This window comes from Nicotiana tomentosiformis, chromosome 3 (genome assembly GCF_000390325.3).
Source record: "Nicotiana tomentosiformis chromosome 3, ASM39032v3, whole genome shotgun sequence".
NCBI lineage: Eukaryota > Viridiplantae > Streptophyta > Magnoliopsida > Solanales > Solanaceae > Nicotiana > Nicotiana tomentosiformis.
Genome location: NC_090814.1, coordinates 20,230,400 through 20,258,326, shown reverse-complemented (window position 1 = coordinate 20,258,326; position 27,927 = coordinate 20,230,400). Strand labels below are relative to the sequence as shown.

Below are 27,927 nucleotides of genomic sequence, written 5' to 3'. Positions count from 1 at the left end.
TTAAGTGGTGACGAGGTTCAAGTCATGTGATACTCACTAATCAAATAAATATGTGACTGAATAATTATTTACAACAAACTATAACAAAAGATGCAACATCGTCAAATATCATATCAAGAGCTATCAACTCAACATGGATAATTAAATCTTGATTAACAAGTCATCAACATATAACATAGACGTCGAGTAGCATGTCAAAATTTAACATAGAAAATATATATAATGCATAACAAGGCATAACAGATTCACTTGCATGGTCAAAGCTTCCACGTTTATGCTCGAAACTCGCTATCATCGAATTCTATATCATAATATAATGTTTTAACTTCAATACCACACAAGGGGGGAGGGGGTGATTTGTATGGTGTCCAATTTTTCGCTTAAACTGATTATGGAAGGACCTGGTTCAACTAAGTGTTTCTTAACCTACTATTGCTGAAATAGTAAATGCGAAAAGTAAAGAACACGAGTATTTTATGTGAAAAAATACCTGGCTCAAAAGGTGAAAAAATCATGACCTACTTCTCAGTAGGCTTTTTTCAAACTCTCTACAAAATCACTGAGCCAAAAACTGCACTTACAAAATACTTTTGTGAACCTAGGATTAACTCTAATCCCGTTGTGGCAACCAGCCTCTAACTGCTGCGACAACTTCAAGTTAACTCTAACTTGAATACTCTGAGTACCTATTACAATTTCTTCTAGATAAAGCTAAAAGGTACAATATGAAAATACCTACTACAATTGAACTAGAATAAAAGACAGACACTTGGAACTGGTTCATGTAGCTTCAAGTTTGCACACTTGAATCACACACGAATTGCTTGCAAAATGCCTAGCTATTTTGCTCTCAATTCAAGTTTAACTTCTGCTTTTGTACCTCCATGTAGAATGAGAACATCCTACAATATATAAAGTTAGTAGATGAAGAAATAACTAGAGTTCTAATGCTACTCTTCCTTGGTGGAAGAGTTCTAGTTTATCTCAATTTCTAACTCCTCCCTTCTCAATTTCTAACTCTTCCTTGGATCAATTATGCAACCTTTTCGATCAGAAGATATCAATTATACCAAGTTAAGCTTATCTCCTTCACGTGCATCCCACATGCTCGAATCTGCTCGTGTCTATGTACACAAGGGATGGACCTGGTTCATGCCTGAGGTTTCTTTGTCAATCTTTAAAACTAACCTTCACTTGAGCCAACAAATTCTCCCTTTTTGATGATGACAAACTCTGTGTTTTTTCATAAGCTTAGGCCATGTTTCAACTTAGCTCAACATCAACACAATGTTAGAAATATTTTTCCTTTTAATCACTTGTCATCAAGGACCAGGTACATTAAGTTATAAACATCACTATTCAAAGTGTAAAACACAACCTTTTCCCCCCTTTTGGCATCATCGAAAAGTTGCATAAATAAGTAAGATAACCAGATTTTAAAACTTACTCATGGCCACTAGGCTACTTCAAATGCAATCATGGATTAATCATTATAGATCAAGCTAAGAATTTTAACCATCAAAGAAATATAAATAAACAGTTAGAGCAAAAGACAATGAATTTTATTGATGATTGATAAAATTCTACCACAAAGCATAAGAAGAAATAAAAACACTGGAAACATGAGCAAAAGAAACAAAAAATCCCGAACTGGGTCACTGGTTGATCTACACTAGGCTAGGAGGCTTAAGGCTGGGAAGAACTAGGTGCTTGATTTTTGGCTTGGAGGAGTTTCAGCATATCCTGAAGAATGCCATCATTCTTCTCCTTTTCTCTTGTCAGCTCAGTTCTGAGAACATCTCTCTCAGTCTCCACCTCTGCCAACCTCTTCTTCAGCCTCTCAATCTCAGCATCCTTAGCCCCACTTTCTTGCACCAAGACTCGTATCTTGCTATTCACTGGTACCTTCTTGGATGAACCGGGTTCTTTAGGAGTGGCATGGACTTCATAGTCACAAGCAATCAGAGTATTTGCTCCAAAATGATCCTTACTTGTACCAGCCTCCCACTTCTTCATAGATACCTTGAAATGTGCAAGCACAGCTGTGAGAATGAAGCCATAGGGAATGGCATAAGTCTTGGTGCCATTTAGAACCCTATCAAGAAGCTGGATTATAAATCCAGGCCAATTAATCTGCATCCCACTATCTAAACTCTCCATAAGGACCAAGTCCATAAAGTTTGCAATGTGTCTCCTTTCCTGCCTTGGTAGAACACATTTGTTGACAAATTTGAACAGCACCTTGTGGGGTGGCTTCATCTCACTCTTGTACACAGGCTTGGGCCCAACTTTATCCTCATTGTCATTGAATGTTCTGGTAATGGTAACGGCAGTAGGAAGATTTTCTAGGCCTGGCCACTTAAGCTTTGTATAGTCATTGTACCCCTCAGCAGGTACACCCAGAATTTTTCCTAACTCTTTCATATCGACGGAGACTTGCACTCATTTCGCTTTACTTGTAACCCTTCCATCTTTCACCTCAATATTTTCCATAAACTCAACAATTTCATTTCTGGCCAACTTGCCATCCATCTGAAGGACCATGTCCTTCCAGCCTTGCAACTCCAACTTCTCCAAAAGCAACACCATTCCTTGCTCCTCCAAGTCTCTAAGGAGTCTGCCCTTCAAAATTGTCCTCTTGCCAAACTTGGCCATCTTGTCTTTATCAGTGTCACAATCATCTTCTTCCTCTCCACCCCATTCCTTTTCTTCAACATTTTTGACTTGTTTTGCCTTCACAGCAGACCTTGTTCTTTTTGCCAAGGAGGATAGTTCAGCAGACTTTGACTCTAAAATAGACTTCTTAGTGGAAGTCTTGGGTTTCTTGGTTTTGGGAGTCAGAACCTCCACTTCTTCAGTTTCATATTCATCTCGAAGACCAGGTCCATCTCATCAATGTCAACAGCCTCAACAGGCTCATCCACCTTCTTCTTTCCCTTAACAACTGTTTTTCTTCTACTTTCTTCTTAGGCTTTCTGCAGTTCTACCTCATTCTGCTTTAGCTGACTTCTTGTGGCTCTTCCTCTTGTGGGAGGAATTTCAACAGTAACAGAAGGGGCAGCCATCCTTTTCTTGTTAGCCCTAGCAGTGCCAGGGGTATTCGCCTTTGAACTTCCTTTCTTCTTTGAATTATAACTCTCAGTCACTCTTTTCAGTAGATCTGCTAGGGTTTCCTGTTCACATGAAATAGGCTCATCTCTATTTTTTCCAAGCTGAACCAGCCCTTCAGCAGCTTTGCCAGACCCACTTCCCCCTGTTTTCTTTACAGTGTCCTCTACTTCAGCAGATTTTTCTCCCTAAACAACCATTGCACCTGTGTCTTTGGTTAAACTAACAGGAGTGTGTGAAGAATCAACCACTCTTTTACCCTTTCCCCTCACAGCACTCCTAACTCCCTTGCTCTCTTTTTCTTTTCCCTTTTTATTTTTACCATCAACTTCTCCAGACTCTGTAGTTTCAACACCTGCTATAGACCCTACCAGCACAAAGCTATTTTCTAAATTTGTATCAACTTCAGAAATTGTCTCAGGAGTAGCTTTAGGGCCAAAAGATACCTGTTCAATTTTAGAAGAAATTGTTTCTTCCCCCTCAGTAGCAGATTTAAATGAGTCTTCAGATTCCTGAGGTTCTTGGACCTGGCTATCCTTCAATTGTTTATCTAATTTCTTGGATAATGCGCTCCCTGCTATAGTTTTGCGAGCAAGCATCTTAGTTCTTCCTTTCTTAGACAGAGGTATGGTTGAAGGTGTGATAGATGGTGTGGGTGTGATTTCCTTGGGTGGAGATGAAGGATTTTCAGGAGTGTTAGCCATTTCTGTGCTTGGGTATGGGAGAGAAGAGAATTGGATTGTGTTTGGAAGATGAGAGAATATGAAGAGTATTTGACGGCTTGAAAAGAATGGAGTGAAGAAAACAATAAAGCTGATCAATTTAAAGAGGAGTAATTAATGGGGTAACGAAAGCTTTTCAGACTTTTAGAAGTCTAATCAAACTGAATTTCAGTTTTGAAAAGACTTTGGAGTGTATCCCTAGAATCTAGGTACTTCAATTCGGTTAGCAGTCTTTTGAACGGAACTGGTTTACTTATAACGGATAAGTCCAAAAGAGTTAGGAATTAAGTAGGACTCTGCTCATGATCCAAATATTATTATTTTAAATTATGCAGAGTGTAGAAAATATACCGAGTAATCTTGATGAACCAGGTTCTTCAATGAGAATTGTCTTGGGCAAATCTAAATTTTCCAAATTAGAAAACATATCATTAGAGATTAATGAATCATTTTAGCACATGGCACAAGAGTATACTATTGAAAGTATGAGACTGAGCAAAATTTAATCTAGTTATATACAAAATTTACATATTTTCTAACCAAGATTTTTTTTTTTTCATTATGAATTTTTGAACTGGTCCTTCTAGGTGAACTTAATTATCCCTAATTCTAACTTGTTCCTTTCAAAGTGATCTCTACTTAGAGCTTTTGTGAAGATGTCAGCTATTTGCTTGTTAGTAGCACAAAACTCCACAGTTATCAAACCCTTTTCATAGTTATCCCTCAAAAAGTGATGCCTAACATCTATGTGCTTAGTTCTCTTGTGATGAACCGGGTTCTTGGTCATACTAATAGCACTAGTGTTATCACAAAAAAATGGGGATACAACTAACATTAATTCCAAAGTCCATTAATTGATGTTTGATCCATAACAATTGAGCACAACATGAAGCAGCAGCAACATACTCAGCTTTAGCAGTAGATAAGGCCACTGAATATTGATTTTTGGTAGCCCAAGACACAAGACATGAGCCAAGAAAGTGTGTCATACCTGAGGTGCTCTTTCTATCCACAAGAAAACTTGCATAATCATCATCAACATATCTCACTAGACTGAAATTACTACCTTTTGGATACCATAGACAAAGATAAGTGGTGCCTTTTAGATATCTCAAAATTCTCTTGACATCAGTCAAGTGAGACTGCTTTGGATTTTTCTGAAATCTTGCACAAACGCCTACACTAAAAACAATGTCAGGTCTACTAGCAGTGAGATACAACAATGAGCCAATCATTCCCCTATACAACTTCTGATCAACAGAAGAATCAGGTTCATCTATATCCAACTTTGTAGATGTTGCAATAGGAGTGTCAATTTCTTTGAAATCATCCATTTTAAACCTTTTAAGCAACTCTTTTGCATACTTCTGCTGATGGATCATAGTTCCATTTGAATTTTATTTAATTTGTAAGCCTAAAAAGAAATTAAGCTCACCTATCATGCTCATTTCAAATTCAGCCCCCATTAGTTTAGCAAATACTTTACTTAACTTATCAGTAGTTGCTCCAAAGATTATATCATCAATATATATCTGAACTACCAAGATATCTTTAACTTTTTCTTTCAAGAACAAAGTATTGTCAACTATACCTCTCTTGTAGTCATGCTCAAGCAAAAATTTTGAAAATCATTCATACCATTCTCTTGGAGCCTGCTTTAGCCCATAAAGTGCTTTGTCAAGTTTGTACACATGATCAGGACTCTCCTTGCTTTCAAAACCCGGAGGTTGCTTGACAAATACTTTTTCCTTTAGATAGCCATTGAGGAAGGCACTCTTGATATCCATCTGGTAAAGGGTGAATTCCATGTAAGCAGCAAAGGCTATGAGGAGTCTTATTGCTTCCAACCTTGTAACTGGAGCAAAGGTTTCATCATAGTCTATGCCCTCCTCTTGGCTATATCCTTGAACCACCAATCTTGCCTTGTTCTTTGTAACTGTTCCATCTTCATCAAGTTTGTTTCTAAAGACCCATTTTGTGCCAATTACTGATTTGTCCTTGGGTCTTGATACCAGATGCCAAACTTGACTCCTTTCAAATTGGTTGAGTTCATCTTGCATTGTATTTACCTAGTATGCATCCTGCAAAGCCTCAGCAACATTTTTAGGTTCAATAAGAGATAAGAAAGCATCAAAAGCACAAATATTCTTTAATGAAGATCTAGTTTTGATTCCAGAGGTTGGATCAGTAATTATATTCTCAATGGGATGAGAACTTTGATACTTGTAAGATTTCACAACCAACTGGTTTCCCCTTGATGTTCCTTCAGTGTTTTGCTGTTGTGGAACAGGTTCTTAGACAGGTTCCATTGAGGTTTGGGGATAATTTTCTCTTTGTTCTCTTCCCCATGTCATGCCGCTATGGGTGGAAGAACCTGTTCCATCACTTGTTCCTTCTTCCAGTGCAGCTTCAGTCTAGGCTGTGGTTTCATTTAAGTTTCTTACCAGCCCAATTGCCTCATCGTCATGTTCCTGTCTCTCAGAAAGAATGTTAGTTTCATCAAAAACCACATGAACACTTTCTTCAACACACATAGTTCTTTTGTTATAGAACTTATGAGCTTTGCTAAGTGAAGAATATCCCAAGAATACTCCTTCATCACTTCTAGGATCAAACTTGCCTAGGGAGTCTTTACCATTGTTGTGCACAAAGCACTTGCATCCAAATGCCCTAAGATGGGATATATTTGGTTTTCTCCCTTTAAGTAACTCATAGGGAGTCTTCTCTACAAGAGATCTAGTCATGCACCTATTTATGATGTAGCATACAGTATTTATAGTTTTTGCCCAGAAGTTATGGGGCAGTTTACAAGAAAGAAGTATAGTCCTAACCATAGCTTCAAGTATCCTATTCTTTCTTTCAACTACTCCATTTTGCTGTGGAGTCCTAGGAGCAGAGAAATTCAGCAAATTTAGCATTCTCAAATTCAGTGCCATGATCAGACCTAATTGATGCAAGTTGATTACTTAGTTGTTTCTAAGTTTTTCTAACAAAAGAAGTGAACATGTCAAATGCTTCATCTTTAGATGTTAAAAACAATGTCCAAGTAAACCTAGAGTAATCATCAACAAGCACCATCACATATCGTTTACCACCTCTGCTTAATGTTCTCATTGGACCACAGAGATCAATATGAACCAGTTCTATCGTCCTGGTGGTGCTTACCACTTTCTTACATTTAAAAGAGGATCTTACCTGCTTCCCCCTTTCACAAGCCTCATGTAACACCCCAGAATTTTTTAAAGCATTTCAGTGTAAATTCCCGTAAATTTCGCAAGTGAATTCAAGGTTTCGTGGTGCCATATAGGCTTACGTGTTTGAGGATGGTATAAAATCTTCGCGGCGAGCTTGCAAGCCGCGGTTCGGACTTTTTGGGTTGAACAAAGCACCGGAAGGTAAAGAAAAACTTTTTGGCAGAAAAACGCGTTTATGCGGTCCATTATGCGACCGCATAATCACTCTGTGGGCCGCATAATGGCCGCAGAAGTGAGCAGGAGAAGGGCCAGTCTGGGGGCAATTATGTGGTCGGCTATGCGACCGCATAACTATTATGCAGTGCATTATGCGATCGCATAACAGTTATGCGGACCGCATAGTGACCGCATACACGGATAAAATTTTGATCATTTTGGTCTGTAATTATGCAACCGATATGCGATCCGCATATCTATTATGCGGTCGCATATACAACCGCAGAACCTGTTTCGGAGCTCTATTTTTGGGTTTTAAAACCCGACCCTACTTCGTTAAATACGCGCTTTGGGTCATTTTTGAGCAAAAATCTGATGTTTTAGATAGAAGGGAGAGTGTTTTAGAGAGAGAGGAAAACCCTAGGCTAATTATTCATCAAGTCTTGCTCAAATCTTGAAAGATTAACAAGAAAAACCCACAAGTTCTTCATCTAAGAGGTAAGGTTCCATACCCTAGTTTTCAATTTCGAATTTGGGTAGAAGATGGTTGATTAGGAGTATGATTCATGGGTATGAGATTATTACTTATACATGCATGTACCAATAAGAATTGTGGGAAGATTGTTGAACTGAAATAAGTAAGGATTAGGTTGTGGAGTGAAGGAAATCTTGTAGAAGAACCTTGTGGTTAAATTTGCACACCTAGTCTTTGATAAAATGCTCAAATGAGCTGAGACCATGAATATCTTCCTAATTATTGTTCAATTTTGTTATGTCTTAAAATAGACCGGGATTGCTAAGAATTCTGAATCATTCTAGAGTTAAGGAAGCTCGATTGAGGTATGTTGGCTAAACTTTCTCTCTTGGAATTGAATTCCATAATGTTTCCGTAAGTTTCAAAGTATCGGTTGCGTATTAAAAGGTTATGGCTTTGAGTCGTGTTTCAATGAAAGATAGTATTCCAAATTGTGTGAGAAAATCTCAATATTCTTAAGATTCTTAATTGCACGTATGTGTACCTAAAGACTTGATTCGGAAATGTCTTATTTTTGATAATCTATAAAGATGGTTGGAAGTGAAATAAGTTAATTGGAGATATAGAGTGTGGCCAACGTGCCAAGAATTTAAGTTATGATTGTGTCTAGTAGTGCAAATGATTTGAGAAGATGCGATAGAGAATATGAAATGAGCCTCGACTCAACTGTGTTAAAAGTGATTTGAAAAATAGAATTTGCCTAAGAGCTTTTGTACTGAATTCATGCCCATTAGTGGCTGCTTTAACTAATGCTTTGCTTTATAAATATATCTAGTGTGATTCGAGTTCTATATACTCATGTGTTGAAATGTTATATTGTCATTGCTAGGGAAGAGCATTGTAAGAATAAATGGTGTATTGACTGTTTATGATTTTTCATGTGTGTTTCTATTGTTGGTTGGTATGCCTCATTCTTTGGGAAGAAACCATTTGTGTTTGAAGTTTCCATTTCAAATAGATTTGAAGTATATGATTTCTGAAATATCCTATATGTTAATACTTGATAGTGATCTTTGAAATTGAAAGAGGTGAAAGTGTGAAATATGAAATACAGCCATCGTGCCAGGAATAAAGAATCTTGTGAATGGCCTAATGAGCCAAGAAAATATTGTCGTTGTGAATGACTGGAAATACTAATGAGAATTTATACAATGTGAAAGATGTTGAGGTGATTACAATTGTATTTATGATATTTCTGTTTGCAAATCAAATAAAAAATATTTTTCGGAGCATCATTAGCAATACCGAGGAAGGGTGGGTCATAAGGCCCACACCTAAAACTACACGTGCCGGTGTAGGGTGGATTGTGATATTATTCCCCTTAATTGGGATGAAACTGGAACCTTTGTGGATTGGAAAAGTCAACCCGCACGGCATATGTGGGAAGGCGGCCTAGCTAATCGGGTGGAGATCAGATGCCATATTGCGCATATGGTGGTACTACTCTTGGTAACAACTTTCTTTCGCATCTCATGTCAAACCACATTGTTCGTGGGGAGATGTCCTAGCCGATCGGACGTGATCGCACTCCGTGCTAATAAAGACGGTGGTATATCGGTGCTAATGATCTCCCAACCAAAATTATATATGAAGTTCGTATTATGAAAATTATTATGTTGTAATTGGACGTTTGGATATTGTTGATTGTGACTTGCTGTTTCTATGTGTTGCCTTTTCTTATATGGGCATTCTATTTTGAAAGAGAATTTTTAGTTATACATACTAGTGTTATTCGACAATACTAACGTCCCTTTTTGCCGGGGGCGCTGCATCTTTAATGGATGCAGGTGGTTCTTCAGCAGGCGGCATTGACCAGTTATAGCAGTACACTCTTTTCAGTTGATTTGGTGAGCCCCACTTCATTTCGGGGTCATGTATCTTTTGTTTCTCATGTACTGTGTTTTGAGGTATAACTGGGGCCTTGTTGCCGACGTTTCTATATTACTCTTCTATTGTACTTAGAGGCTTTGTAGACAGGTTGTGGGTTGTAGTTGATGTTGGGAATTGAACTAGAAATGTTGGTATTTGGAAATCATATTTTTTTTTCATTAATTCTATAAACTCGTAATATTTTGGAAATTATGAATGAAGCTGCTAATGAGAATGAAAAGGAAGTTGTTAATAAAATCTTTACAGTGTTTGATTAATGGAGTACATCTCCTCTTTATTCATGGATAAGTTTGGGTAGAAGGAAATCTAACAGGCTTGCTCGGTCGGGTTCTCTCGGTTGAGTGCCGATTGCGCTCCCCGAGTTTGGGGCGTGACACCTCACACACTTTGTCTTCCTTGAACTTGATGTTAGGCAACCCTATCACCAGGTCCTTGGAGACTAATTTGTTGAGTTGACTCAGATTTGCATGTCCAAGTCTCTTGTGCCAAAGGAGGGGATAATTGTCCAACACACTTAAGCAAGTGAGTTCTTTTTTTGAAAGTGTGGACAGATATACAATGTATATATTGTTCACTCTTTTTTCCTACAAAACAATATTGTCAGTTGTAAGATTAATCATAAAATATTTGGTAGAGGTGAATGCTACAAGTTACGTCTATCACAAAGTTGTGATACACTGATTGGACTGTATTTTAGGTCATCTATCAAGTAGACATTCTCAATAGAGTGAGAATTAGTCTTACCTACCTTTCTAACCCCAATGATCTCACCTTTATTCTCATTTCCAAATGAGACATTACCTCCTTTGAGGTCCTCAAGTGAAAGGAACTGGTTCTTGCTTCCTGTTATGTGCTTTGAGCAGCCACTATCCATGTACCATATTTGGCTGCTCCCCTTCACTTGGACCTGCAAAAGGAAATCAGGGGTTAGACTTAGGAACCAAACTAGTTTGAGTCCCTTTCTATAGGCAAAAGGATGAATCAGATTCTTTTTAGCCCAACTTGGTAGCCTATTTTTCCCTTGAACAAATTCTTTGTTCTTTTGGCTTGCCTTTTCTTTTGCATTGCATTCACTTTTATAGTGACACAGTGAGTACAAATCTTGTTCTCAGGAAGTGTAAGGTACTTGCTTTTGGGATCCCATTTAGGTGGCATATTCCCAAAGCCAAGTCCTCTTCTATTGCTACTATGATGTTCCTATAGCCATGAAAGTGCATCGGAGGACCTGTTCCATTTACAAGTTCTGTCTAGTTCATGCTTGACTTTGCCTAGATCCTCTTTCAAAATTCTAACCTTCTCATCCTTCTTATATAACTCATCTTTTAGTTTACCTACATTTTCTTCTAGAGTGAGTTGTGTGCAATCAATTGTCTTCTTACTTGTTCCTAATTTCAGTTTTAGTTTTTCAGATCTAAGTTCTAGGACATTTGATTCAAATGCATGAACCTGGTTCTTTAATGCAGTATTTTCATTTATAGTCTCACTAACCCTAAGTTCCAGGTTCTTACACTTTGCTTTCAAAATCACACATTCCTTTGACAGCTGTTCCTTTTCATTGTTTACATCCTCAGATTCATCAATGAAATCTAGAAGTAATTCAAATAGCCTTTCTTTAGACAAATATTTTATCTTGTCTTTGAGATAAATTACACTTACCTCAGATTCCTCATCAGATTCTCCAATGGCCATAAGTGCTTGTTCATCTCTTCATCATCTGAGCATTCACATAAGCTTTCTCCCCAAGCAGCAACTATAGCCTTTGTTGATCCTTGGTTCTTCTTGGGTTGAACCTGTTCCTTCTTCCTATTTCTTCGTTCAGCTCTTTCCTTCTTCTATTCAATTTCCCATTGAGGGTAGTTCTTGATGTGATGATCAGTCTTACCACACTTGTAGCATCCCTCATTGGTTTGCCTTTCGGGAGCCTTTGGTTTGCTGTAGCTTCTATTTCTTGAAGGACCCTTTCCTCTCTTTAGGTACTTCTTGAAGTCCTTTGTGATCATAGCCATTTCATTATCTTCTAGATCACAACCTTCAGTGATTCTGAGTGTCAGGCTCCTTTCCTTCTTAGGTACATCCATCTTCATGGTTTGCCTTTCTAAGTTCATAAGCAATGAAATTTCCAATTAGCTCATCCAACTTAAGAGTGGCAATGTTCTTTGATTCGTGAATGGCAGTGATTTTGCTCTCCCAAGTAACTGGCAGAACCCTTGTCAAAATCTTCTCAACTCTGTCTTCTTCAGAAATAATCCTTCCAAGAGACTTAAGTTCATTTGTCAGTGTGGTGAACCTTGTATACATCTCTTGGATGATTTCCTCTTCCTTCATGGTGAAATTCTCATATTGAGAATATAGTAGTGTTCCTCTAGACCTCTTCACTTGAGGTGTTCCTTCATGGGCCACTTGCAAAGTATCCCAGATTTTCTTAGTAGTGGTACAACTTTGGATTCTACTGTACTCATCTGGACTGAGTCCACAAACAAGCCATTTTTTGGCTTTAGCATTCTTCTCCCATTTCCTCAAGTCGTCAGCAGTGCAGTCAGCTCTTGTCTTTACCACCTCTTCTCCTTCGGCATATATCTTCATGGTAGTCAGTGGGCCATCTGTGAAAATGTCTCATAGCTCATAGTCTTCTCCTATGATGTGATCTCTCATCTTGTTTTTTCACCAAGAGTAATACTAGTCGTTGAAGAGCGGTGGCCTAGCAGTGGATTGCTCTTCCCAGTTTCCAGGTGGTGTACTCATCTTGATCTTCTCCTAAGGTGTTAGACTCTTCAAGGATAACCTTCTTTGGTACCAATTGATGTTTTAACTTCAATACCACACAAGAGGGGGGTGATTTGTGTGGTGTCCAATTTTTCGCTTAAACTGATTATGGAAGGACCTGGTTCTTCCAAGTGTTTCTTAACCTACTATTGCTGAAATAATAAATGCGGAAAGTAAAGAACACAAGTATTTTACATAAAAAATACCTGGCTCAAAAGGTGAAAAAGTCATGATCTACTTCTCAGTAGGATTTTCCCAAACTCTCCACTAAATCACTGAGTCAAAAACTGCATTTACAAAATACTTTTGTAAACCTAGGATTAACTCTAATTTCGTTGTGGCAACCAGCCTCTAACTGCTGCGACAACTTCAAGTTAACTCTAACTTGAATACTCTTAGTACCTATTACAATTGCCTCTAGATAAAGCTGAAAGGTACAATATGAAAATACCTACTACAATTGAACTAGAATAAAAGACAGACGCTTGGAACTGGTTCTTCTATCTGGTTCATGTAGCTTCAGGTTTGCACACTTGAATCACACACGAATTGCTTGCAAAATGCCTTGCTATTTTGCTCTCAATTCACGTTTAACTTCTGCTTTTGTGCCTCCCTGTAGAATGAGAACATCCTACAATATATAGAATTAGTAGATAAAGAAATAACTAGAGTTCTAATGCTACTCTTCCTTGGTGGAAGAGTTCTAGTTGATCTCAACTTCTAACTCCTCCCTTATCTTGGATAGTGTTCTCTTTGAGTGAGGAGTCCTTCTCAATTATGCAACCTTTTCGATCAGGAGATATCAATTTTATCAAGTTAAGTTTATCTCCTTCACGTGCATCCCACATGCTCAAATCTGCCCGTGTCTATGCACACAAGGGATGGACCTGGTTTATGCCTGAGCTTCCTTTGTCAATCTTCAAAACTAACATTCACTTGGGCCAACAGAATCTACCAACATCTGTCAATTTATCACAATCCATGTGTCACCATCAAGAGAGAAACAAGAGAGGGCAACTCTAACACTACTACAAAATGGAGCTTTAGCGACAACTATTCAGTGGCCATAATTGCCGGTAATTTTTTCCGTAACTCAAATATTAGAGGCATATATAGTTTCGTCAGGAAAAACCATACGATTACGGGCAATTAAAAAGAATGGAAAATTTTAATTGAAAACTCTATTTTCCCATAATTGTTGGTTCAATGGAATCACGCAATGCCTCTCAATTTGCTGCATTTTTCTTCTTTCTTGCCTTCCGCTACATGAATTTACAATAACACCTGTAAAATTGCATTTGAGGCTATTTAGAAGTTCACTTATGTTTTCTGTTTTGTTGCTTTGCTTTATATGGATTGTTTTCGACTAGACGCATATATTGCGATTGGGGGTAAGGTATGAACTTATGATTGCTTGCTGAATCTTAAGATTATAGTTTAATTCGTGGATTATGACATAAGTACTTTCTATTTATTATTGTTATACTTCTGTTAGTTTTCATTATTTCTATAACCAGCTTAATGCTAAGTGCAGATTGTGATTTCCTATGAGATTTTATATGTATCTATGTAGGTCTTGCTTGAAAGAAAAGATATTTCAATTTGTCTAAAAATCGATAATATAAAGTTACATTGTAGATCATGTATCAATTCATGAACTAGAGTAGACCTACATAGAATATTCTATGAAATATTCTAGACTATTTGTGTTAAATTGCTGGTGAACAATTGAGTTTTTGCAACAAAAAGAATTATTATTTGGGTCAGAGTTTAAGTTCATTCTTTTAGTACATCAACTAACATGAAAAATATTTATTTTTAGGTTGTGCGAGTCACCGCAGCAGTGTTGTCATAATTTACTCTTAGTAATGTAACGACCCGACCGGTTATTTTGAGAATTAGTGACTCATTCGGTGGTTTAAGGCCCCGAGTAACTTCGTAGTATGTGTTATGACTTGCGTGTGAGGTCGAGTTCGATTTTCGGATGATTCTGGATCAATTTGGAGGAACAATTCTTATTTTAGAAGTTTAAGCAGTAAGAGTTGACCAGAGTTTGACTTTTGTGCAGAAGACTTCGGAATGGTGTTTTGATGATTTTAATAGTTTCGTATGGTGACTTTAGACTTAGGCGTGCATACAGATTTGGATTTGGAGGCCCGTAGGATAATTTGATGCACTTTGGCGAAAATTGGAAAGTTGAAGTTTTGGAAGGTTGAGAGGTTTGACCGGGAGTTGACTTTGTTGATATCGGGTTCGTATTTCGATTCCGAAAAATGAAATAGGTCCGTAATATTATTTATGACTTGTGTGCAAAATTTGAGGTCAATCGGAATTGATTTGATATGTTTCGGCACGAGTTTTAGAAGTTGGAAGATTTGAAAATTCTTAAGTTCAATTCGAGGTGCGATTCGTAGTTTCGACGTTGTTTTATGTGATTCGAGGCCTCGAGTAGGTCCTCATTATGTTATTGAACTTGTTGGTATGTTTCGACAGGATCCCGAGTGGCTCAGATGAGTTTCAGACGAGGTTCGGATCGTTTCAAATCATTTTTGGGTAAGGCTGGTTGGCAGAGTTCTTGTGTGGTCGCATCTGTAGACCACTGGGCACATGTGCGATGGTTGTAGGTGCGAAGATGAAGGCGCAGAAGCGGAATAAGCAGGCTGGGCATGAGGTTGCAGAAGCGAGCTTTTATGCGTACATGCGACATCGCAGGTGAGGTGATTTGGAGCGCAGAAGCTAGCTGGTTGCGCAGAAGTGATTTGGGGCTCGTACCTGCGGTTGCGCATAAGCGGAATAAGTTTCGCAGGTGCGAAGGGTCGCCTGTTGAGTGGAAATCGCAGGTGTGGTTCTTTGGTCGCAAAAGCGACGTCGCAAAAGCCACTAATTGTGTCGTAGGTGCGAATCTGGGCAGAATGTTAAGGATCGAAATTTGGTTAATTTTCATTATTTTGTTTGAGTTGGAAGTCTCGATTTTGGGCGATTCTAGAGGGATTCTTCACGATTTTTATTGGGGTAAGTATTATTTATCCAAAATTAGTTATATTTCATGATTCCATACTTATGTTCATCATTAATTAGTGAATTGAATGAAAGAAATTGGGAAATTTATAAAATCTTTCAAAAATAAAAAATGAGTATTTGAAGGGAGATTCGATGTCGGAATTTAATAATTTTAGTATGGTTGAACTCGTATCGGAATGAGTATTCGGATTTTTTAAATTTTTATTGGGTTCTGAGGTGCAAGCTCAGGGTTGACTTTTAAATTGTAATTGAAAACCGAAACTTTATTATCCAGAATTATTACCTATGTGTATTATTTATGCTATGAAATTATTTTGGCTAGATTTGAGCCGCTCCGAGGTCGTTTCACTCGCGAAGTCCATTTTAAAGTATCGGTTTAGCTTCGCCACGGTAACTATCTTACCTAACTTTGTGTCAAGGAACTACCCCCTTAGGATTTAGGTCGTTTGTGTTATTTGTGTAATGTGAAAGTTGTTTATGCGAGCTGACGAGTACATACTCGGGCTTATATGTGAAAATTCTCTCGGTTTAAACTCTTAGACATCTTTTATGAATTAATGTGAAATTTTTGGCACATATTATATCTTTCATTCGCCATGTTCACTATTACATGCCTTATTTGGAAATTGTTATTACATGTCTAATCCTTTACTTGCCGAGTTATTTTTATATGTTTATTTGGATTTGTTACCATGTTAACCTTTACGAGATTTCTTTTATTGTTGAACGGCCATTTCATGGAGATACTTTCATTATTGGGTTTTATCTTAAATAATTAATTGGAATTGAAGTTATGAAGAGGCATTAGTTTATTTTACTTGAAGTTGTGTTTAAAAGAGATATTGTTGTTATTGAGTTTTTATACACATTGTGTTGAGTCGTGGGCTATATGTTGTGAAATTATTGATATTGTTGAACCTTTTGAAAGATTATGGCCTACGGGCATTTGTGATACAAGTTGATTATGATGTGTTGTTGTGATAATAGTACATGTGAATTTTCGTGTGATTTGGATTGTTGTGCGGAGTATAAGAGTGGCATTTCACTGTTGATGAATGTATTGTGTTATATGGGATTACACAGAGTGATACAGGTAGATATAGGAGAGATAAGGGTGGAAAATGATATTGCCAGGGCGGAGAAATAAGGGAGGCTATTACGCGGAGTGATACGTCCAACTATAGGAGATATAAGGGTGACTAATGATATTGTTATGGCGGAGTGATACGGGTGGCTATCGTAGAGATAAAGGTAGCAAATGTCAGGGATGATGTGTGATAGTTTGCGGACATTGTGTTGGTGAATTTTATGTGATGGTGTGATTTTCATTGTGTTTATTATACGCTTTGTGTGACTTGTCTTGTTGTTTCGATGAGCTATTTGATGTCCTTGATATTTCTTATTGATTTAGGCTGCAGTAGTACAGTGCACATGCATACACTATAGTATGTTACTTATACTAGGTCATGAGTACGAAACTTGACATTTATTGATCATATCCATGTATCATTGTATTATCCATTTTTCATGTTTCTATTGAGCATGTGATTATGCCAGGCAATTTGTGATTTGTAAGCCTTTGAATATACCCATGATTTGTTTCTATTGAGCATTGTAAGCTTGTGACCATACCGAGCAGATTGTGACTATGAGCATGTGACTATTGCAGGAGGGTTGTGATTCTGGCATGTGAGTTGTCAGTGCGGTTGTGATTTTGAGATGTGAGCACGAGGTGCCGCGAGTATATGATAGCGGTTTGAGACCCGAGATTTGTGACCATGATATGAGGTATCACAGAGTGATTTCATTGTGAAACTTGTGTTAGACAACTTGGTTAATTGGTTATCCTTTGTGTTCATTATTTGGTTTTAAATAATGTTTTCCCGGTATTCTTATTTCTTTACAACCTATATGCACAAGTTTACTTTTTTGCCATTTACTGATTTTTGCTTTCCATTATTAGCTTTATACTGCTATACTACACAAGTTATTTGACTAGTGAGTGTCTTGATTGTACCTCGTCACTACTCCACCGAGGTTAGTTTTGATATTTATTGGGTACCGATCGTGGTGTACTCATATTGCACTTCAGCATATTTTTGTGCAGAGTCAAGTATTGGAGATATCTGTATCGGGAAGAGTTAGCTTGTTGATCACAAGGATTCGAGGTAGATCTGCTTGATCGTTGCAGTCCCTTGGAGTTATTTCCTTATATTGTACTGTGAGTTGTCATTTGTACAGTATTGTATTTCGATCTTTAAGATCATTCCATGTATTCAATTTGAGTTCGTGACTCTGTATTACTAGTCTTGGGAGGTTGTTATGAGTATTGCCGCAAAGGCTTATTTCCACTTTTGTTTCGGTACTTGTGTTAATCACTATTTCCATTTATCATTGTCAAAAAGCATTGGCTTAAAATATATTATAGTAACCGGCTTACCTAGCCTTAGAGACTAAGTGTCATCACGACGCATGTGGTGGGATTTTGGGTCGTGACAAGTTAGTATCAGAACTCGAAGTTCATAGGTTTTACGAGTCATGAGAAAGTTTAGTAGAGTTTTGCGAATCGGTACAGAGACGTTTGTACTTAACTTCGAGAGGCTACGGAACTATTAGGAAAATTGCCACTTCTTTCATTCCTGTCGTGCAGATTTGTTGATTTCGGAGTTTGAGTCTTTATATCTCTATTCTCTCACAGATGGTGAGGACACGCGTTATCGGGTCATATGAGCAGACACCTGCGCCCCCTGTTAGATCTGCGAGAGGCCGAGGCCGAGGTAGAGGCCGAGGAAGGGCACGCGCCACAGCTAGAGCACCTGTCAGAGCAGCAGTTGAGGAGCCGCTAGTAGCTCCGGTTGGGGGACAAGCACCGGGGCGCATGTTCTTACCCCCAGACTTCAGGAGACTTTAGCATAGTTCTTCAGCATGTTTGGTATACTGGCTCTGGTGGGATTGATCTCCGTTGCACCAACTGTTTCACATATTGGGGGAGGAGCTCGGACACCCACCGCCCGTACTCCAGAGCAGCGCGGTCACATTGGTCAGGTTTTGTGTGTAGTGCGGTACAACCTGTTATTCCGGTTCAGCCTGAGTTCAGGCCAGGGGCATCAGCTAAAGAGGCTTGAGAGGTTCAAGAGCTATAGTCCATCTACTTTCAGTGGCACAGCTACCGAGGATGCACAGGGATATCTAGAGAAGCGTCATCGTATTCTTTGTACCATGGGTATTGTGGACGTGAGCGGAGTTTCTTTTACTATATTTCAGCTGTCGGGAGTTGCGTATCCGTGGTGGCATGTTTATGAGGAGGTTAGACCAGTCGATGCAACACCACCCACCCGGGCTCAGTTTTCAGAGATATATTTTAGGGTGTTTATTCCCCAGACCCTCCGGGATGCGTGGCGCGTAGAGTTTGAGCCACTGCGTCAAGGCACCATGACGGTGTCAGAATACGCCATCAGGTTTAGTGAGTTATCCCGTCATGCACCTACTTTGGTTCCTACAATCAGAGAGCGAGCCCGCATTTTCATTGAGGGGCTCAGTTATGATCTTAGATTCTGCATGGCTCTGGAATTATAGACTGATACTCCATTTCAACAGGTGGTAGAGATCGTCAGTATGTTAGAACATGTTCGAGATGTGGAAAAGGAGGCTAAGGAGACCAAGAGATTTCGATATTCTGGAGGATTTAATGGATTCTATTCTTCAGCTATGAACCGTTATGGCAGAGGCTCAGCCAGTCGGCCAGCCTAGTCCGAACTTCAGACTACTCGGGGTGTTCCAGTTAGCTTTTTTAGTGCACCACCAGCATGTAGTTCTTACAACAATTATTCCAGTTATCCGGCACATACTCAATACGAGAAGCCTCGCCTGTAGAGAGGTTGTTATGAGTGTGGTCATACTAGGCATATCATGAGAGATTGTCCAAAACTTAGGAGAGATGGGTTTCATCAGGGCACTCAGACTACGGGCTCCGTTCCAATTTCTACTCCACCTGCACATCCAGTTAGGGATGGAGGACAGGCGGGTAAAGGGTTCCCTAAAGAGGGAGGCCCGACCCGTTGATATATTTTCTATGGTATGACTGAGGCCGCTACTCTAGATGGTGTAGTTACAGGTATAGTTTCAATTTTGATAGAGGAGTACTATCCTTATTTTGATTCGATTCTGCTTATCGAGGTGAGTCCTCCTATCATCCTTCACATATGGGTGAGCTTCGTGATTTTTGTACTCTACTTATGTGGTTACACCTGTTGGGAGATTTTACGGTGATAACTCATGTCTATTGTTTTGTTTTTATTTATTATTGAGAGCTGTGAGGCTAGAAGTGACTTTCTATTACTCATTACGGTAGGTTTTGATATCATTTCTGGATGGGTTGGTTAAAAATTGTGATTTAGATACCTTACCAGTATGGGGGTTCATTATGTGTTGTGATTTTGTTTAGTGAAATTTAAAAAAAATGGAAGGTTTCAGTTGGCATGATATGCATACTACTTGTGATTCAGAGCTGAGGATGGGATCCTCACATTTTCATGTGGTTCGATATGTTTGAACTGGGCTGTGTGCCATAGGGGAAATTATATCAGGACGCGATCCTTGTGATTAATCCATGTGTTTTGATTCTCCCTTGTAAAAATATTTCATAGTATGGTTTTGATAGGGAGTTATGCCTGTCATGCTTATTTGATAGTTTTCTCTTATGTGTTTGCCTTTGCATAATTAGTCGTATTCTCGTTGTGCTTATTGGGTTTTAACTTACGAGGTGTATGCCCAGGTGGCGTTAAATGTGACTTGATGGTTCGGGGGAATGGTTATGATGTCTTCATGTCTCTTGCATTGTTACCAGTGTTGTGAAGTTTTGAAACAAGGTTTTAACTGAGATGAGGCCAATTGCCGATGTTGTATTTGATTATGGGCAACTATTGTGGCTAAAGTTATTGTTATATGCATATGTGTGATGTTTTACGTTGTGTGGTTGTACCGCGTGAGTGTAGGCATGAGTTGATACAACTGGTTGAGACTGATACTGTGTGTTTATGTGGGAATCGGGTCTTTTGGAAATGATCGGATGGTGAGAAATTTGGTTCTAAGGTTTATCAGTGTGGATGGGGGAAGTAATCTTCAATTGAGATTGTGTTGTCGGAATTATGTGAATTGGGATGATGTGGTATAACCCGTGACTATATTTATGGTGAGTATATTCAGTGATTGATGACCTCAGAATGGTATTTGGCATGTTCGAGGACGAACGTTTGTTTAAGAGGGGGAGAATGTAATGACCCGACTGGTCGTTTTGAGAATTAGCGTCTCGTTTGTTTGTTAAAGGACTTGATCAACTTCATAGTATGTGTTATGACTTGCGTTGTTGGTCGAGTTCGGTTTTCGGATGATTCGAGATCAATTTGGAGGAACAATTCTTGTTTTAGAAGTTTACGTGGTAAGAGTTGACCGGAGTTTGATTTTTGTGAAGACGTCTCCGGAAATGTGTTTTGATGATTCCAATAGCTTTATTTGGTGATTTTTAACTTAGGCATGCATCCGGATTTGGATTTGGAGGTCCGTAGGATAATTTGATGCATTTTAGCAAAAATTAGAAAGTTGAAGTTTTGGAAGGTTGAGAGGTTTGATCAAGAGTTGACTTTGTTGATATCAATTTCGGATTTTAATTTCGGATATTGAAATAGGTATGTTATGTCATTTATGACTTGTGTGCAAAGTTTGAGGTCAATCAAAATTGATTTGGTATGTTTCAGCACGAGTTTTAGAAGTTAGAAGATTTTAAATTTCATAAGTTCGATTCGAGGTGCGATTCGTAGTTTTGACATTGTTTGATGTGATTTGAGGCCTTGAGTTGGTCCACATTATGTTATTGAACTTGTTGGTATGTTTCGACAGGATCCCGAGTGGCTCGGATGAGTTTTGGACGAGGTTCAGATTGTTTCAGATCATTTTTGGTTAAGGCTGGTTAGCAGAGTTCTGGTATGGGCGCAGGTGCGATGGTCGCAGATGTGAAAATGAAGGTGTAGAAGTGGAATGAGTAGGCTGGGTGTGAGGTGGAGGAAGCGAGCTGTTGTGCGCACCTGCGACATCGCAGGTGCGGTGATTTGGAGCGCAGAAGCGTGCTGGTTGCGCATAAGCGATTTGGGCCTCGCACCTGCAGTTGCGCAGAAGCGGAAAAAGTTCCGCAGGTGCAAGGGGTCGGCTATGAGTGGAAATCACATATGCGGTTCTTTGGTCGCAAAAGCGATGCCACAGAAGCGGCTAATTGTGTCGCAGGTGCGAATCTGGGCAGAATGTTATGGATCGAATGTTGGTAATTTTTTTATTATTTTGTTTGAGTTGGAAGACTTGATTTTGGGCGATTCTGGAGGGATTCTTCACGAATTTGATTGGGGTAAGTGTTATTTATCCGAAATTGATTATATTTCATGATTCCATACTTATTTTCATTATTAATTAGTGAATTAACTGGAAGAAATTGGCAAATTTGTAAAATCTTTGAGTGGTTGGACTCGTATCGGAATGAGTATTCGAATATTTTGAATTTTTGTCGGGTTTCGAGGTGCGGGCCCGGGGTTAACTTTCGGGTTAATTTTTCAGTTGTAATTGAAAACCGAAACTTTATTATCGGGAATTATTACCTATGAGTTTTATTGATGTTATAAAATTATTTTTGCTAGATTTGAGCCGTCCGGGGGTTGTTTCACTCTCAAAGTTCATTTTAAAGTATTAGTTTAGCTTCGCCAAGGTAAATATCTTGCCTAACTTTGTGTGGGGGATTTACCCCCTTAGGATTTGAGTCATTTGTGCTATTTGTGTAATGTGAAAGCCGTTTACGCAAGGTGACGAGTACGTACTCGGGCTTTGTGAAAATGCTATCGGTTTAAACTCTTAGGCATATTTTATGTATTAATTGGAAATTATTGGCATATATTATATCTTTCATTCTCCATGTTCACTATTACATGCCTTATTTGGAAATTGTTGTTACATGTCTCATCCTTTGCTTGCCGAGTTATTTTTATATGTTTATTTGCACTTGTTACCATGTTAACCTTTACGTGATTTCTTTTATTGTTGAACGGCCATTTCATGGAGATACTTTTATTATTGGGCTTATCTTAAATAATTAATTGGAATTGAAGTTATCAAGAGGCATTAATTTATTTTACTTGAAGTTGTGTTTAAAAGAGATGTTGCTGTTATTGAGATTTTATACACATTGTGTTGAGCCGGGGCTATATGTTGTGAAATTATTGATATCGTTGAACCTTTGGAAAGATTGTGGCCTACGGGCATTTGTGATACAAGTTGATTATGCTGTGTTGTTTGTGATAATAGTACATGTGAATTGTTGTGTGATTTGGGTTGTTGTGGGGAGTATAAGGATGTCATTTCACTGTTGATGAATGTACTGTGTTATATGTGTGGCTATTGTGTTATTATCAGGTCTAAGAGAGATAAGGGAGGCTATTACATGGAGTGATGCGGGAGGCTATAAGATAGATAAGGGTGGCCAATGAAATTGTCAGGCCAGAGAGATAAGGGAGGCTATTACGCGGAGTGATACATCTGGCTATAGGAGATATAAGGGTGGCTAATAATATTGCCAGGGTAGAGTGATATGGGTGGCTATTATACGGAGTGATACGGGTGGCTATCAGAGAGATAAGAGTGGCAAATGTCAGGGATGATGTGTGATGGTTTGGGGACATTGTATTTGTGAATGTTATGTGATGGTGTGATGTTCATTGTGTTTGTTATACGCTTTACGTGACTTGTCTTGTTGTTTCGATGAGCTACTCGATGTCCTTGATATTTTTTGTTGATTTGGGCTGCAGTAGTACACTTGCATATGCATACAGTATAGTATGTTACTTATACTAGCTCATGAGTACGAAACTTGACATTTATTGATCATAACCATGTATCCTTGTATTATCCATTTTTTATGTTGCTATTGAGCCTGTGATTATGCCGGGCGATTTGTGATTTGGAAGCCTTTGATTATGCTGGGCGGATAGTGATTGTAATCATGTGACCATATCAGCAGATTGTGACTGTGAGCCTATGACTATTTGTCATGTCCCGACCTCGGAGAGCGCGATCGGCGCTCAACCGAGATACCCCGGTTAAGCAAGCCTGCTAGATGCCTTCTACCCAACCTTACCCATTAACAACATAAGAATCAGTACAAGTGATAGACATGAGAAGAATCAAGTGTTCCGCATTCTTTTTCCATTACTAAAGGATATCCATTTATGATTTTCAAAATATTACAAGTTTATAGATATGATAAAAAACATGTTTGCCCAAATACCAACACTTACTAGTTTAATTCCCAACATCAAACACCACCCACAAGCTGTCTACGGAGCCTCTAAGTATAATATAAGAGTAGTATGGAAGTGCTGGCGACAAGGCCCTAGCTATACCTCAAAACATAAAGTACAATGTCAAATGACATGAAGCTCGGGACAGAGTAGGGCTTGCCAAAATCTGATGAATAGAGACTAACTGCTAACGAGGATCAAAACAGCCCGCTGACGAACCATCTGCATCCATTAAAGATGCAGCGCCCCCGGCAAAAGGGACGTTAGTACATATGGAATAGTACTAGTATGTAAAGCTAAATCGTCTTTCAAAATAGAATGCCAATATAAGAAAGGGAAAATCATAGAAACAAGTCACCATCAACAATATCCAAATGCCCAGTTAAAACATAACGATTTTTTAAAATACGAAAATAATATATATATTTTTTCTTGGTAGATTATTAGCACCGATATACCACCATATTGTTAGCACGGAGTCCGATCATTCCCGATCAGCTAGGCCATCTCCCCACAAACAATGTGGTTTGACATGTGATGCGAAAAAAAGGTGTTGCCAAGAGTAGTACCACCATGTGCATAACATGGCGTCCGATCTCCACCCGATCGTGTGGGTTGACTTTCCAATTCACAGCTAATATCAATCATATCCCAATTAAGGGGAATAATCAAAATCACATCAATATTTCAATCTCATCCCAATTGTTGTTATCTTCGTAGTATGCTTTCTGTTGCTGCCTCGTTAACAACCTTGCCAGAAAATCCAATTGGTATAAAAACCAAACAAAGGGAAAAAGAGTACAGCACATACTTTCTGATGGGATAATGTTCATCAGTAATAATATCTTTTGAGGTGCGCCACATTTCATTTGCTGGGCAACTTCTCTCCATTTTGGTTTTCTAACTCGTATGAACCTTTTCCGGTGATAGCTGAAACCCGAAAAGGCCATCTCACATTGGACCTAGCTTCCCCGAGTTAAGCTCCCGGGTTTTGTGAGTTACTTTCCTTAGGACCAAGTTATCTACTTTGAAATAACGGATGTTGGCAGTAGGAAATAGACTTTGGGGAACGCCTTATTAAGATCTTTATAATCTACGCACATGTGAAACTTATTGTTCTTTTTAGGAACTACCACTACATTAGCTAGCCAGTCTGGATATCTTACCTCCCGGATCGAACCGATATTTAGTTAGCGGGTTACCTCTTCTTTGACGGATTTATTCTTGGCTTCGGCGATCGGGCTCTTCTTTTGTCTTACCGGAGGTATGTTACGATCCAAGCTTAACTTGTGTACGGCTACCTTTGTCGGGATACCTATCATATCCTCATGCGACCATGCAAAACAATCGACGTTAGATTTAAGGAATTTAATGAAGTCAGGCCTGAGTTTCGGGTGCAGTCATGTCCCCATGTGGAATTTCTTTCTAGGAATTCCTCGAACAATGCCACTTGCTCCAGCTCTTCCGATGTGGACTTCGTCGCATCATCTCTTCTGGAACTTAGAAATATCTCGGGACCTGATTATCTTCCGACGCCCAGCTAATTTCATCTAGTTTAGGAGTAGGTGGTAGGCCCTGTAATTGCTACTGGAGACCGAAACTGTATTCATCTCTCTTGTCGCCGGTTGGTCACCCCTTATCTGCTTAATTCCCTCGGGTTTTGGAAACATCAGCAATTGATGGTATGTTGACGATACAACTTTCATCTCGTGCAACCATAGCCTTCCCAGAATGATGTTGTATCCCATACCACCATCTACCACTTCGAAAAGAGTTGTTTTCATTACTTCTTCAGCATTTGTGAGTAATACAATTTCTCTCCGAGTTGTCACACTTGCGAGGTTGAATCTGGCCAGGAGCTTTGTGGCCGGAATAATGCTTCCGGTGAGTTTAGCTTGCTCCAACACCATCCATTGTATGATATTAACCGAACTCCCTGGATCCACTAAAATATGTTTAATCTTAAAATCTAGCACATTTAAAGAAATACCAATGCGTCATTGTGTGGTAGCAACAATTCATCTATGTCCTCCTCCGTAAAAGTGATATCGTCTTCCCGAAGCCTTTGGTTATGCGTTATTGATACTTTCGTCTTCTTTGCTGCTGAAAAGGTAACCCCGTTAATCTCGTTCCCTCCGAAGATCATGTTGATTGTTTGACATGGGGGATCTTCTCCCGCTTTCAAGGATTTCACGTTGTCTCAGTTACAACCATAATTGTTCTTAGATCGGTCACTCAAGAATCCTCTGAGGTGACCATTCTTTAGTAACGTTGCCACTTTCTCCCGGAGATGTCGACAGTCCCCTGTCCGGTGGCCATTTGTCCCGTGGTATTCACACCACAAGTTTGTATCCCTTTGGTTAGAATCAGATCTCATCAGTCTTGGGAACCGTGCTTCTTTGATATTTCTCATGGCCGATACCAGTTCCACTATACTGATGTTGAAGCTGTATTCTGATAATTTGGGGTAGGAAGGATCCCGTGATCCTGCCACTTCTTTATCCTGGAGTGATCGATTATTCCGACCGCGATCGGTCCTCCTGTCGATCGCGAGCCTGTCCGTTGTTCGAGAACCTCTGCTACGGCCTTCGGTTCGTTCGTAAGGCAAAAATCGACCCCTTGAAGTCCGTCTGTCTACGTCATAATCATCCTTTGATTATTTCTTATTCGTTTCCTGTCCTTTGGTCGATGATGGAAAACCAACATGATCATCTTCGATCCTTATTTTTGATTCATACCATTTTTGGACGTCCGCCCAGGTCGTTGCTTGAAACTCGAGTAGGCTCTTTTTCAATTTTCGGGAAGCGTCTGAACTCCTCGAATTCAATCCTTTGGCGAACGCCTCAGCCGCCCACTCATCCAGGACAGCCGGGAGCAACATTCTCTCCTTCTGAAATCGATAACAAACTCCCGTAGTAGCTCGGACTCTCCTTGTGCTATCCTGAATATGTCAGCCTTTCAAGCCTGTACTTTTCTTGCCCCGACATGAGCCTTGATGAAAGAATCCGCAAGCATTTTGAAGGAATATATGGAATGCTCGGGTAACAGCGAATACCACGTCAAGGCCCCCATTGTGAGGGTTTTTCCAAATTTCTTCAGCAGCACAGATTCAATTTCGGGAGGAGCTAAATCATTCCATTTTATCGTTGTTATGTAGGTGGTAATATGCTCCTGGGGGTCTGAAGTTCCATCATACTTTGGCATTTCAGGCATTTTGAACTGCTTTGGGATTAACTCTGGTGCCGCACTTGGCTTGTACGAAAATTGAGTATACTTCTTTGAGTCTGGGCATTTCAACACTGGTGGCGCGCACGGGATCTAATCCATGCAGGCGTTTACTTCCCTCATGAACCGTAAAAGTTCATTGTTGAAAGAATAGTTTTCGTTGTTCAGACCGTATTTGTTCCCGCTCCCCCTGCCCCATCAGAGCCAATTTCACCCCTGGGAGTGTTGTTATCAATCCTCCGTGTTGTTTGATTCGTGGGAATTCCGGGAAGGATCAAATCTTGTCTGTTTGTATTATCTGAAGCTCCTGACATCGCTTGTTTCAACTCCATCATAACTTTATCTTGTTGCGTGAGGTGACCTAGAATGATTGATTAATGCTCTTGCAAGACCCTTGCCGCGTCGACGACATGCTCTTCATCGGCGTCATCGGGATTGGTCCCTCGAACATGTCGAGGATACTGCTTGTCATGCACTGGTGTAGCGTCACTCCCTTCGTTATGGGTATCGCTGATTGAGTCCTCGGAATGAGGCTGATTCTCTCGAATCTCGGGGTTGTGCATGTCGTTAATAGTATTATCTGCCATTTCTTATGATTTTTTCTAAGACAAAAACGATCAAAATACGTTAGTAAAAAAGGCAAGGATCAAGTAAATGGTACAGTTAAATTTATATGTGGCTTCTAGATAAGTGAATTAATTTGATCCTGAAATAAATAAATAATTGAAGAGTTACGCAATACTTAGTCTTAAGATATAGACGAAACAACAGAAGCAACAATTCCAGGAATAAGGTTTCCGGACACAACAAGAAAAGAATCGAGAAATCAGAAGATAAAGTTGGATTGAGCTTTGTATAAAATATAGTATAAGTTTGCCAGAAAATTTCCCCTCTTACAATGACAAATGAGCTCACTATTT

The 27,927-nt window shown here is 39.2% G+C and overlaps 1 protein-coding gene across 1 annotated transcript; it reads right to left on the bottom strand.

Moving 5' to 3' along the window:
- Window positions 1–2,966: 2,966 nt before the first annotated feature.
- Window positions 2,967–3,812, bottom strand: LOC138907458 (uncharacterized). Its single transcript, XM_070198056.1, has 2 exons — window positions 3,381–3,812; window positions 2,967–3,296 (listed from the first exon to the last, which is right to left on the bottom strand). Exons 1-2 carry the CDS (start codon window positions 3,810–3,812, stop codon window positions 2,967–2,969), a joined length of 762 nt encoding a protein of 253 aa, XP_070054157.1.
- Window positions 3,813–27,927: the final 24,115 nt, after the last annotated feature.